Source organism: Nestor notabilis, unplaced genomic scaffold, assembly GCF_000696875.1.
Source record: "Nestor notabilis isolate BGI_N333 unplaced genomic scaffold, ASM69687v1 scaffold6942, whole genome shotgun sequence".
Taxonomy (NCBI): Eukaryota; Metazoa; Chordata; class Aves; order Psittaciformes; family Psittacidae; genus Nestor; species Nestor notabilis.
The window spans coordinates 32,258-46,372 of NW_009917826.1; the positions used below are offsets into that span (position 1 = coordinate 32,258).

At 40.5% G+C, this 14,115-nt stretch overlaps 1 protein-coding gene across 1 annotated transcript in view; it reads left to right on the top strand.

Moving 5' to 3' along the window:
• The window catches only part of EPB41L5 (erythrocyte membrane protein band 4.1 like 5), a gene marked incomplete at its 5' end in the record, with an annotated part of 47,672 nt that overhangs the window by 31,783 nt on the left and 1,774 nt on the right, over positions 1 to 14,115 (top strand). Inside the window, 8 exon segments of the mRNA XM_010009423.1 lie at positions 4,263 to 4,429; positions 4,979 to 5,073; positions 10,050 to 10,178; positions 10,737 to 10,798; positions 11,436 to 11,546; positions 12,120 to 12,213; positions 12,690 to 12,767; positions 13,555 to 13,596. Of these exon segments, the coding sequence (XP_010007725.1) occupies positions 4,263 to 4,429; positions 4,979 to 5,073; positions 10,050 to 10,178; positions 10,737 to 10,798; positions 11,436 to 11,546; positions 12,120 to 12,213; positions 12,690 to 12,767; positions 13,555 to 13,596 (778 nt within the window).

Sequence of the window (14,115 nt, forward strand, 5' to 3'; positions counted from 1 at the left end):
CCTCTAGAGATCATGTGCTCCACTCCAATGCTAAAAGCAGGGTCGAGTAGAGCAGGTTGCTCAGGACCATGCCAGCCAGGTTTTGAGTGTCTCTCAGGATGGAGACTTCACACCCTCTCATGTTTGACCAGCCTCACAGCAAAAAAGTTGTTTGTTTTTTCTTGTGTTTAAATGGAATCTCCTGTATGTGAGTTTTTGTGCTTGTTGTTTCTTGTCCTGGGCTCCCTTGAGAAGAATCAGGCTGTTGTCTTTACTCCCCTCATCAGGTTTTTCAAGCTTTCTCTTCTCCAGGCTGAACAGTTGCAGCTCTCTGGCCTCTTCCCCCTATGTCAGATGCTCCAAACCCTTTATCATCTTCCTGGTCCTCTGCTGCTCTTTCTTTAGTAGGTCCATATCTCTCTTGTCCTGGGGAGACCAGAGCTGGGCACAGCACTCCAGGGGTGTCTCACCAGTGCTGAGTGGAGGGCTGGGTGTCCCAATTGCCTCCAGTGTCCTGACTGTCGAGGCTGCCCTGGGATTAACTGCAAGTTTGCTAATGAAAGCTCTGGGTAAAGTTTTTGTAGTAGATTTTTTTACATGACAGCAGAACTAGTTCAGATTCAGGGTAGGGGAAGCAATCCTGATTGCCTGAAATCCATCTGCCTTTAGAATTGATTTTAGTGTGGTGTATGTTGCATGCTTTTGCTGTGTGCCTTTGATTCTTGCATACATCCGGTGGGTTGAATTTGCTCTGTGCTGAGCTTATTTTACTGTGATTTCATTGACTTAGGGAAAATTACTGTCCTGGTTTCCACTAGGGTACATGACAGCTCTTAATAGCAGATGGAGAAATTGTACCACACTAGTACCAAAAACAGCTAGCTGCATTTTTACAGGTCCCTGTAATGTGCTCTAGGAATACCATTGAGGAAACAGGTGGATGTCTTTCTCAGCAGTGAGGTGGTGACAGATCTTTGCTTGATGTCCACAAAGGTTAGGCAGCCAGCACCTTTTCCTAAGGGTGTTTCCTTTCCTGTAGTTGTTGGCTTGTGTCCATTATGCTATGTTGGTATTTGGAATTATCTTCAAACAAATGGGAGACAGTAGAAGTCTTATAGCTTAGAACTAAGCTCAGCCTGTTTAGTTAAAAACTGAATGAGTTTGAAGAGTCTCCATTTGTAGGATCCTACGTCCCCAGGATTTTTTCTCTGCTTTCCTCAACGTTGAAAGGAAAAGGAAGTTCATATTTCCGAATACTTTGCATTTCTGCTCAGAGAAAAAAATCTGAAAAGGTGACAAGCTTAAATTTACTGTTCTTACCTTCAGGTACAACACTGAATGCCTCAAAATGAAGGAAACTAACACAGAATTTCCTACTGTTGTACTACCTTGCAGAGTCAGCATAAGAAACTATTCTGTGTCACTAACGGTTGAAGAAATAAATGAGCTTGTGTGGTGCTCCACACTTTCAGATTAGATTACTTGCAAAAGAATTGGATCTTTTGCAGCAGACTCACAGTTACTGTATTTTGCAGATCATATTCCACAAACTGGAATGAAATATTGTTTTGCTTTTCAGCTATGAAATTAGAAAAAAATTATACTCTCTGTAAATGTCAGCTTTCTCAGTTGCCTTACGCATTGTATACTGTATGGTACAATCTAATAGCAATATATTTGTCAGGCAAAAAGAAGAAATAATGCAGTAGCTAACTCCTTATCTGTAGGAGTTCCATGTAACAGCTTCTATGTGGTTTAGTAGTGGGTTGACAAACCTTTCCATGCACTTTGGCTGTTCATAATTATTTGTACGGCTTGCACTCCTGGTATCTTTTATCAGCTTTACCTTCAGGATATTTATTAAAATATGCTGCTAGAAATTGATTCTGAAGACATAAAGCCTGGCACTTACTACTGTGCAAAGTTACCCCCTTGTAAGTGGGTAGATACAGGAACATGGAAAGCTAATGTCCATTTCATTCTTGAGTACTGAACACTGACTGCAGTAGAAATCCTACTTTTCCTGGGAAGCCTTTTATTATTTCCCTTATGTTTGGTGTGACAGTTCATCAGTGTTTTGTAAGAGAAGTCAGAAATTCTCTGCAGTGTTGAAAATAGTATCTTATACTTTCTACTTCTGTAGTCTGAAGCCTATGAGGTAGTCTTCCTGCTGGTGCTCCAAAAGAGGGTGAAGAATCTGGGTGGCCTCAAACAACATAATGCTCTCTGGGGAGCTTGTCTTCTGTGCCTGCAAATTCCAGTGGCTGAGGGTCTCCCTAGTATGACTTTCCTTCTGTGACTGACAACGTATCTCAGGGTGGCTGAGTGGGTCTGAAGGCAAAATGAGGTCATTTCCTTCTTGAATCTTGCCTTTGGAGGCTTCTTTTGAATCTGCCTAAAATGGTGGAAAATGCTAGTGTAATTATCCTACCAATTTTCTAATTAAGATAAATTTAATTTTTCACTCATTTTCTCTCCAATGTGCTGCAATGTGAAGAAGATTACAGCACGACGTGTTACTGGTGCTGAACGTCACCTTTGTTACGTGGACTTCATAGGAGCTTATACCTGGTTCCTTCAGTATGTCGTGGTATTAAGCACCTTTCTGTGCTGCAGGCAAAATCTGAACTTCCTATACTGGTTGTCATATTAAACATTTGGGAGGCTATTTACAGAACGTCAGAAAAAAGGAAGAAAAGTGATGGCTTCGTGTGAAGATCATAGAACACACCCGCTCTCATGCATAGGCATCCTCTCATAGTAAGATACGGGATTCTGTCTTTCTTTGTTTCCTTAATTGCGAGAGCATCTATTTCTGCCTGTTTCTTCTAGTAATTGAAATTCTCTGTATCCATCATACCCTCTTTGCAAGACTATCTGCTGCTTGCCATTTCCCATTAGTGGTGCACAGAGAGGCTGTACAGTAGGTGGGAAAGTTTCCTATTTACTTTGCTAGTAGCTTCTTACTCCACTGCTTCAAGAGAATCAAGCAAGTGACCTCAGTTTGCCTCACAGCAATTAATTGTCTTAAGATGATTCATATGTTATTAGGTGGTATCCTATAATCTGTTTCAGAGGTATATATTTAACATTGGAAGGATTCTTTCGGGTGCTTGAGCTGGAGGGAGGAGTTTTTTCCTGAAGCCTCTAGTGACAACACACGACTGGTTTCAGGGGCTGGAGGGAGGCAAGGGACGTTAACCCAGTAGCAAAAAGGGACAAGCTGGTCTGAACTGTCAAATAGGAAGTGTCTGTATCCATGCTTAAGGGTAAGTTCTGTTGTGGTGAGTGCTTGCACAGTATCATTGTTGTCGTATTTGGGACAGGGCTTTCAAAAGGGATAGATATTTCTTCTTAAACTAATATTGCAACCAAACTGTATGTAAGTGTGATTGTTGATTGAAGTTGGGAGCAGTCAAACTGCAGTTGTGTGCACTGGTTGTCCGATCAATCATCATGTTCTGCAGCAGTTGTTTCATATTTGTTACAGTTTCCTGTTAGGATAGCTTTAACTGTTCCTGAACTCAAAGAGATGGATGCGATTCCTGACTGCATGTACAACATAAGCATCATCATGTAACTGTTGTTACTGTAATTTTTTTTCTTTCGTAAATACAGATGGTAGGGTAAAGTAAAACGGAGATGTTTCCATTAGAAAGTAAAGAAGGTGAAACAAGTGATCCTAACAGGGTACAGAGTACATGCTATGGTTCACTTAAAATACTGTGATAGCTAAGGTTTCATTCATGTCTCTGCCCAAGTTAATAAAACTGAAACTAGTTACAGGTGTGCCTAACCATAGCATAGTGTCAGTGTAAACCTAGGCAGTGCTCCATTCTGCCCTCTTATTCTGCTTATGAGTGTTGGGTGTACAAATAGCTTTTTGTGAACAGTTTCAACTTCCTTCCCCCTGACTTTTTCTCATGTAAAAGTTATAAAGTGTACCTTGAGTTTGTCAGAAAAACTTCAGATGTTTGTTCCAAAAAGTGTATTTAATGGATAAAACTTTCCTCCTCCTTTTTTCATATTTTACACTGCTAGGTCATGAAGAAGTAGGCAACATGGACCCGTTCTGTTACGAAGTTACTTCTACAGAGATGAAATGTTTTTCTTTAAAACTCAGTGAAAGCCATTGTCTATTAGTTACCTGAAACAGTTTTTATAGAACGTGTCTGGTTACCAAAAGAGCTTGAAAAAAGAGATTGCATGTGTTCAAGGTTTTTCTTGTTTACAAAAGAGTAACACGATTCTGCATATCTGTGCTCATCTTTCTACCTTTGCAGCATACCTTTTGTTGGTTTGCTAGACAGCACGGAGTTGCCAGAAAGTTGTGTTGATGATGCAGTAGGTCATCCAGTTGTTGGTTTGGCAACAGGAGATTCAGAAGAGGCTGTTAATTGCCCCCATCCTGGCACAAAGGAAACTGTTGCTGAAAAAGCAGACTCTGATCGTAAGCAAACTTACAGATTTTTCTCTATTACCATGATGTGAGGAGTCAAAGTTAACTGATTAGGTTGTTATGAGGTGGGTTCCTTACCAAAATCCAGAAGTGTTTTAGGAAGCTCCCTTAGATTATAATACATAAGGACAGTTTTACCCATAACTGGTACAACAAAGTCAGCTCTCCCTGTTTCAGCTGGAAGCAACTCATTTCCCCAGGCAGAGGTACAACGAAAAGTCACAGTTCTTCATGGGATCTGACTTCAGCCACAGATACAGTGAAGTGCAGCCATCTGAGCTATTAGCTCTTGCTGCTTGCTCATTCCTTGTGAGGATGGTTGGGTTAATGAACTTGAGGGGTACAGAGTGTTGTGATTAGGTACGTAGAGTCTGTAGGCTTGGAAGTTGCATTGAAGGCTGAGCAAGTAGCTTCCCCTGTCCCTGTGCTTTCCCCCACAGCTTTAAAACCATATAATTTGTGTTCAGGAATAATGCAAGTTACAAGCCATATAAGTCCACTGTGACATTAGGAAGTTGATACCTTTTTTGTCTTTTTCAGCGTTTGAAGACACATTCCTAAACCTGAAACAGCTGGAGACAGAGCGCAGCAGTCCCGTGCCACCGGAGCGTCCCAGTGTGAATATAAACGTGCAGGTACTTGAGCTTCCTTCCTCCTGGCTGCATCACTGTGCTTTTTTCAGATCATTCTGAGAAGCCTTCCACTTACTTTGAGCCATTCGCAAGGTTTTAGAGAGCATGAGTGAATTATACTGGGGGATAGTAAACGAAATACAAATGCTTCGTTATATACAAACTTGTGCTTGACAAGGCAATGAGATAAAGATGGGGGGGGCAGAGGTGCATGTGCACGTGTGCAGACTGTGGCCTGGTGAAATTTTCCAAAATCAATGGCAGTAGAAGGCATAAACGCTTGAAATGTTCCTCAGTTGTCTTTATCTGTAGGTTACTAACTTCACGATGTTGTATAGTTCACCTTCTTTTTTGAGGAGGTTTACTGCTTTCCCAGTGTTCTTCAGTTGCCTTTGGTAACCCTCCCAGCAATTGTTCTGAAGATTTGTTTTGAGTCAAGTTTGATGATCCATCCCTCCTGTTAAGTAACCAGTTTTTACCTGCTTTCTGAAGTAGGTGCTAGCGTTTACATAGAGGGGAGTGATGTGGTTTGATTTAGTGCTCTCATAAATCCTTTTGAGCAAGTCGGGCTGCATTTCCACAGGCAACTGAGCCAAAGTACTAGCTTCAGTGCCCTGAACAGGATGAGGGCTCTTTTCTCCTCTGATCCTCCAACAGCAGTGAACTTTCATAGATTCACTGGTTATCAGACAGCTGCACCCATGCAGGATGCTGGGTTTTTTAATGACCTTTAAAAAATTTGGAATTTAGATTTCCTGTGCTCTGTTTCTCTGATGTTAAAGCTTTAGGTGCTTCACTGCACTTTGAACAAGCAAAGAGAGTAAAACACCTGCTAGTGTTCTCTCTGTGTGTAGTACCCTCCCCTTGCAGGGGGGCCCGAGGATTTATCAAACTTTGGGTGAAACAGCTATGATTTTTCTTGCTGCCTCAATAGTAAAATGCACCAGGTGCCAAGAGAGGTGTTTAGCAGTACGTGTTTGGGCTAAGCCCATTCCTGAGTATTTGTCCTCCTCTTCATTTGAGAGAAGGCTGCTGTGTTGTGTGCTTGGTGCTGCAGGCTGTTTGGCTTATGTCCCCTTTAAAGACTTGACAGGGATGCCTTGTGCACCTCTCTGCTTGGTGAGTGCATTACAAAGATTAACAAGTCTCTTAAGAAGATTAGTCAGTAGCCTATAGGTCCTGTTATGCTGAAACACTGCCTCCACATAAATTAAAGCAAATGAACACAGTTTATTTAAGAATATTTTTGCCTGTTGAGCTTCCTCCTCTCAGGCAGAGAGGAAAAAAACCCCAATTGGTTAAATGGACAGAGTGGAGCAAGTGTGTGTTAGTGTTTTTTAAATCGTGGCTGATACATAGTAATCAAGATAAGATTCCTGTAAGGAGCTAATCTAATAAACAGCTGCCAATACAGTACAGTTACAGTTATCCAGTTGCTGTCATGTGAGGTGCTGAGTAAATTTGGGTGTTAGAGGTTACAGATACTGGGGCAGTAGTAACCTGATTAGAGAGCAAGAACTTTTGCATGACTGAGAAATACATGATGGATCAGTGGTATGCCAGTGTGATTTTTCTTTTGGGTAAACAAAACTTCAAGTTTCAAGAAGGAAGTTCAAATCATGTTATGAAAATGTAAAAGTAGCTAATCGGTGGTTTTCCTTGGTTAGAAAAGACTGAATAAAGCTTTTCAGCCTATTATGTAGCTTACCAAGAGGTCACTTGAGAGTGTTTGTTTAAAAAGGTATACAAAGATTAGAGACTGTCTCTGTATACTTTAAATTCTATATGCTTCAAATAGCAAAGACATCTAGGTTACAGTAACACCAAATGAGCACACCCAGTTGTGATTAGAGTTGAAAGTTGATGGTTTGGAAAGGAGTCCTGAAAAGAGTGACCTAAGAATAACTGTTAAAACCACTTTTTTCCTGCTCTTAAAGGCTGCTTTAGAAAAAATATGTATTTCCACTTATAATGTTTGTTACAAAATGTACCTGTTGGCTTTCCTCCTGCACTTGCACTTCTGTTCTTAATCTATTTGTAAAAGAGGTGTTTGTCGCATGTTCTTCTGACTGAACCGACTGGAACTGTTATATATCCACTAAAACCTTGCAATAAGCTTCAATCCCGGAGCTTGCTGCTACTTTAGACAAACAGAGTCTTATAGTGTTTTCTCTGAAAGTGTGTGATTACACATTTCAGTATACCTTGTCTCCCTTAAATTTTACCAGTGCATATGATACCTGCTGAGTAGCGACAGTTACAGTACGTAAAAGGTTTGGTAAAATGCATCATTTTGAAAGCATTAGCTTTCAGTTTTGAGGGCAGAGCTGTGTCCTGAATTTTGTAAGTGACACTGTCAAATGCCATTGAACTGCTTATTTTACTTTTGTTAATTAAAAATAACTAAAACTTGTTTTCTGTCAGGGGTCAGAAGTGGCCTGACAATCATCTTTATTAATTCAATACTTGCAATCCATCAATCTTGATTGATTTCTTCTATAGGGAAATATTTATCTAGCTATCCATGTTCTTTTAGAAAAAAAAGAGAAATCTTTCTAGAATGAAAACTGGGAAGGGGGAAATGAATGGTTTCATTCTTCACTACCACTCCCTGCCAAAATCTGTTGGGATGGAAGAATGTGACTTTGTCCTTTCCCAGCTTTCACTAGCACAGTGACCAGATCTGCCAAAAGAGAGCAAATAGCTCTTAAATACACAAACACTCGGCTTTCATCAGCTGGTGAAGTGAAAGGCACAATAAAAAGTTCACCCTGTTTCCCTGTGTTCGAAGTCTGCTCTGGAATCAGGAATGCGAGGATGTCAAGGTTTTCTTCTTCTGAATTTGTTGTGATCTGTAAACATGTGGAAGTTGTTCCAAAATGAGCCTGCATTAGACTCCTATCTCTGTGCACCAAGTGGTTTTCAGTGGCACCAGGAATGCTGCTCAGAAGCACAAAGGATTGGGATCGCGCACGCTGTTGCTGCCTTTAGTCTTTCCTTTTCCCTCTCTTTTTACATTGCTGCATAGCTCCATATTTTGACTGAAGAACAGAGTACAAATATATTTTGTCTGGTACATGGAAACAGTAACAATTTGCAATGAGCTAGAATACTGATAAAACCCAGCAGCTTTACTGATTTATGCGAACAACTGAAATGTCTTTTAAATGAGACATCTTGAGGTGTTCCCAGGTGCCAGATAGCCCCTCTAGCTATATGTTCTTTCCATGAAAAAAACACCCCACAAAACAGTAAAACACCAGTGCTTTTTTCAATCACAAAATAGAAAGGATTGAGAAAAATGTATCTTTAGTATTGATGGAAATATTGAATAGAAGTTACACTTGATTAAAATTTTTCTAAATAGTACTAAGCTTTTCCAAGGTTGGAAATGAATCACTAAAAAACTAGAGTGACCTAATTAAACTGTTTGTTCAGGTGGATGAAGCTGTGAGGAAGTTAAACTACAACATGATGCTTAAAGCACCAGTGTAGTGGTGTGCTCAGTTAAAATAATCAAATTGACTGTATCACTGGTGCTGGAATAGTGCCTTAGAACTTCTGTGCAGGGGCTGTTGTATAAAGCATGTGGTTCAGTGAGGTCCAGTGTAAGGGTTTAAGGGTTATCACAGTTGGGTACCATGACTGTACAGATAATAGCAATTCAGCTGTAATTATTCCAGACTTTTGGCAATTTCAGCAGCTTCTCTAAAATAAAAACACTTAAACATTTAATTACTTTATTTGTCTTCATGAATTATGTGAACGTGCATCTCTTAATATCTGCTAGCAATAGTCACTAGCAACACTGGTTGTTGGTTCTCATACATATGTTGGTCATGTCAACACTTAGGTTGACAGTGACCTTGAGTATTTTGCAGAGTTCATCACTGACTGGAGTCAAAATTTTAAAAGGGTTCTCCTCTAGAGTCTCTAAGTTCTTATTTGGATACCATGAAAGGTGACTTAGAGGGAGAAGAGAAAAGGAAATGTTTTCCCCTCTCTGAAGATGAAATACTTATAAGTTCTCACTCCAGTGAGTGCAAAAAAAAAAATGCTAAAAGTGGATGGAGAGCTGTGTGTAGGACAGGTATTCACCTCTCTAACTCCTCTCCCCTGCTCACTCCCTATGCAGTGGGCTTCATTCCTTCTGGACATGCTGCATTTGGTGCATGTGCAAGTGCATCAGGGGGTGCCTGCCTCGGGAGTGTGTTGCCGGAATGCAGCACTGGCCCCCAGGAAAGAGCCTGCCTTAGCCAGGGATAGGGCATATGGTGAGGAAAGCAGGACTCTGTCTCCCCCTGCTGAGCCGTATCCTGAGAAGAAAGGTCACAAGCTTTAGTTTCCACTCAGGTAATTAACTTCTGTCGCTAATCAAATTGCAATTAGTAAATTGAATGCTTAATTAACATTTTATAATTAAGAAATGCAATTCACGTAATGAAATGTACTGTAGTGAAAGATATCTCATTTTTAATTGTCTTCCAACAGACAAACTGGCTGCCAGTTTGTTCTGATATCATCAGTGATGGCAGAGGTAGTTAATAGTACACTAAACTTGTTCTAATTTATAAATGGATTTTAAGTTAAAAACCTTGCAACTTGCATTTCAGGGTAAATTATCAATTTATAGTTGGGCTTTGCTGATACAATAAAATATGATGGCTGCTGTATTGATCTTCTGTTAGTAAACTAGGCTGTAAATTTAAGAGTCCACTTCAGTTGTCACACGCTGTATTTTTAGCACAGCACTTTGCATCTTCACTTTTAAGCATTGTACTTTTTTTTACTTTATTTTGCTGTGACTTTGCAACTGAGTTCCAAAATAAAGGGGAAAATTGCTTTTTCATTTTGGTATAAATCTGCTGACTTTCCCATCACTCAGCAGAGCCATGTTGTTGTTTAGAGATGTTAATAAACTTCAGCCCAGGATTTTCCATGTGGGAACTGCTTCTAATAAAGATTTTTTTCCTGTCTAGGATGAAGTGATGAAGTTGACAAATAAATGTCTTAACAATGCAATTGAGAGCCCAATTGCAGCAGCAACATGGTTTCCAGCAGATATCAAAAGCAATATCCTGAAGGCCCAGGCAGAAGCAGGGCACAAGGTAAATACTCATCTGATAAGTACTGTGATGTTTTCAAATGTTTTATTTCTCTTCAATTGGCTGGTGGTGGAGAAGGTGCCCTGCAGATAAGGCTGCTCCAGGAGCCAAAGTCGAAGCAGAGTAAGAGAGCCTTTCTTCACAGTAATAGTGGTCGAGTTTTGGAACGATTGCCAAAGGAGGAATCTCCATCCTTGATGATACTGAAGTTGTAAGTGGACAAGGCCTTGAGCAACCCCTGGTTTTGTGGTTATTGAGCCAGATAACCTCCAAAGGTTGCCTTCCAACTAAGAATGTATTCTTATGATTCTGTGACTAACACTGTGCTTGTAGCATTTCCTAGTAGCAATTAATGTTCTTTTATTTGGCTATATTGGTGAGTTACTTTTATTTCTGCACTGAGGTTTTCACATAGAATTGATGTTTGGAGTCCATGAGCAGTAGAAGAACATACTTTCATGCTGAGAGGGAGGGGATTGGCTCTTCTGTGATTCTCAGAACCAACACAGGATAGAAACAGGTATCAGAAATTTATATCTTTATTCATTTTTTTCTTCTCAGGTCATAAGAGAAGACAGCCTAACAGGTGTCAAGAATTCCAATGTTCAGGATGCTGCTGCCAGGTACTGAATAGATCTGGAAGAAACATGTGATGTAGTTACTCAAATACAGGACTGAGAACCTGCAGTTCAGTGTGGACTGTCAGTGGCTCAGTGATCACTGCATTTTGCCTTGCATAGTGTAGCTTTACCTGGTGAGTGTAAAGTAGTTTTAAAATGAAAACCAGCAAAGTCTTATTATATACAGGGTAATCCAGATACTCTTTATTTGCCCGTACTTTAATTTGATAAGCATTGCTGCAACAGCAGCTTCAATCACAATAGTTATTTCTGACCTGTGAACAACTTCAGTGTGGGGTGAAGGGATGGGACTGTTTACGGTAGCTGTTTTCTAGTGGGAGAAGAAGATTGTGTGCAAAACTGACAGTTGATTTCCTGAGAATTACAGAATCTCAAATGATTCCTAGTTCCAGTTGGGATTTTAGGCACTGAAAAAAGTTAAAGGGTTACAACATGTAATTTATTGACCACTCATGAAGATAAGCATGTATCAGACCTCAAAGAGCACATGGGGATAGTGAACAAAATGTACACCTAGCCATCTCAAAATTATGCTGTAACTAGTGATTTATGAAGAGCCTCCCATGGAAGGTTGTACCTGTTTTGTTTTGGTTTGGTTTTTTTTGTTGTTTTGTGCCAGGAATGTTCTCCCAGCAGGCAAAACACAGAGTAGTCCCCCAGCAACCAGTCCAGTATTTCAAGACCCAAGAGAGCTGCTGAAAGCAATCTCTGCTTCGAACACCTTTGTTCTGTAAGTGATTCAGGAGAAAGGTGTTTCTGGGATAAGGGAACCATGTGGAGATTAGCATGAACAGATCTGAAAATATGAGGAACAGTTGCTGAGCATTTAGGCTACATCTGACTAAGCAGGTTTACCAGTGCATCTTTAAGTACTGTTGCAACAGTTGATCAATACAGGGCAGGCCTCGGAGTGAGTATCCTAGCAAGCATTAAGTGAATCTCTCTCATCTTCTGAAAGGACTGACATATCTGACACACTGCTGCCTCTGGCTCTAAAGAGGAAGATAGAGGATGGCAGAGAAGGCTTCAGGTGAATTAGGAAGAAGGGCTGAAGAAGCTCCTTTGAAATAGAAGACGCTGATAACTGTTGGGTCTATACACAGCTTTAGCTGAAACTATGAAAGAGAGCAGTAATCTGCAGAGATAGTTGGAAGGCATTTTCTTCAACATGCTTACAAATGTCAGTCTTTTGTCTGCTGCACATGCAACTGGTGTCCAGTTTTCGAGTTGAGCAGTCAGGGAGGAGCAGCACTGTTTCTTGCTACCCAGGCAGTGTGCTGACGGGAATGTTTTCTCCTTTCAGTAATGCCCTGAACGAGGACAATGCTGCCTCTAACCATGAGGACCTGCTGACTCCAGCTAATCTGGCTCCACCTGAGGAGGCCGCTGTTTTAAAGGTATCATCACCTGTCAGCCTGGAAGGTTTCTGTTTGTCATGTTCGGAGCTACTGATGCCTCCAGGCAAGCACAGCAGACCTTGCTGCATGCCTGTCATATCTCAATAATACCAGTCTTGGTGAATGCCAGAGTGCTTCCTGGCACAGCAAGGTCACTGTACAGATCTCTCCAAAGGCCATTTCTGAGTGTCCTTTCAGGTTTTTTTGCCTGAAACTTATTTTTCTAAACTAGTTGTTTTCCTCACACTTGTGGGGAGTCCTTTATACCCCAATGATTTGATGCTTTCCTGTGTGTTGATGAGAATAAGTGAAATAAAAAGGCTATTGAAAAAGATTTTATGTAAAGATTTGAGAAAACAGACCTGATAAACCGTGGTGTTCATTAAGGACACTATAACTTGGGAAGCCACTAGAGTATTCAGCAGACCAGGATGGTTACTAATGGGAATTCAATTCAAAACTGATTTATTCCTTAGAGCACTCCAGATGACCAGGAGGTTTCCGTAACATCACTGACAGAGAATCTAATTGACTTTACAGAAGCCACACCTCGGGTAAATGTATTTCAAAACCAAACTTCTTCTTTCAAATGTACAGTGGGTTTTACTCATAAACTCTCTTCTGGCTTTAGTATCTGTCCACCAGGCTTGGATCTGCTGTAGAGTGAAGTGGTGGTTGACCTGGATCACTGCATATATGCTCCCCTACTTGAAGAGTGGCTGGCATGGGGTTGTGAACCCTGCAGTTTTGTAATGGAAGTGAAGGAACCTGAAGAGTTAATTTGTAGCTGTGTCACAAAAGCCTGTAGTATTTAGTACAACTGCAACTGCCAGTCTGCTTCATAGGTTTTTGGGTGTATATAATACTTGAGAACTAATACGTAAATGTGCATACACACACAAGACATAAATATATGCATGTGTATATAAAATACTTGAAAAATAAGCTTTTAATACAAAACAACCCTTTTATATTGGTAAAGAAATATCTTCTAATCTGTGCTGGCAAAAAAGTTGTTACATTATATGCACCAAAAAGGTAAATGTTCACAAAGCAGAAAAAGATAATGAGTTCAGTTGCCTTTGGAAGGGAGTGCTGCACTGAAACTGCTCCCAGTGAGTTTCTGTGAGTGAGCAGGTGTTAGCTGTATGCTCTGTGGGTGCCATTTGCCTTCTGGTAGAAAATCACATCTGCAGCTCATCACTAGCATGGTTCAAAGATTAGCAATGGACAAATACTCAAGATGGATTTAGGGGGCAGACTTGCTTTGGGAGGCAGTATTTTAGACTGTTCTCAGCTACTTCCAACCTTTCCTAATGAGCATTTGTTTGTTTTTTGTAGGTGTCTTCCCAGCCTATAATAACACCGAGGTGGATAGTGCCAGTGAGTTATTTGACCATTCCTTAACAACAACAACAAAAAAAGAAAGAAATGAACAAAAAAGGAAAAAAAAAAAAAAAAGCTTTTGACATGATTAAGAAACAGGAGCTCAAGTAAAATATAATAATTTTTAATAATTTGAAAGCCCATAAAATAACATACCAGACCAAAACTAAATCAAATTCAGCTGGAGTCAATCAAACAACAAATATATGCTATTAATACTTCAGGATGTTGGTTGATGAGAAGCTCAGCATGCCCCAGCAATGTGCACTTGCAGCCCAGAAACCAAAGGGCTTTGAGCAACCTGGTTGCCCAGAGAGGTGGTAGATGTCCCATCCCTTGAAACATTCAAGGTCATATTGAATGGGGCTTTAATCAACCTGATCTAGTGGAAGATGTCTCTGCCCCCAGCAGAGGGAGTGGATTATGATAGTTAAAGGTCCCTGCCAAACCGAACTGTTCTATGGTTCCAAATTCTGTCCTTATTTCTGACTGTATCCTAAGTTTTTCAAGACTGCA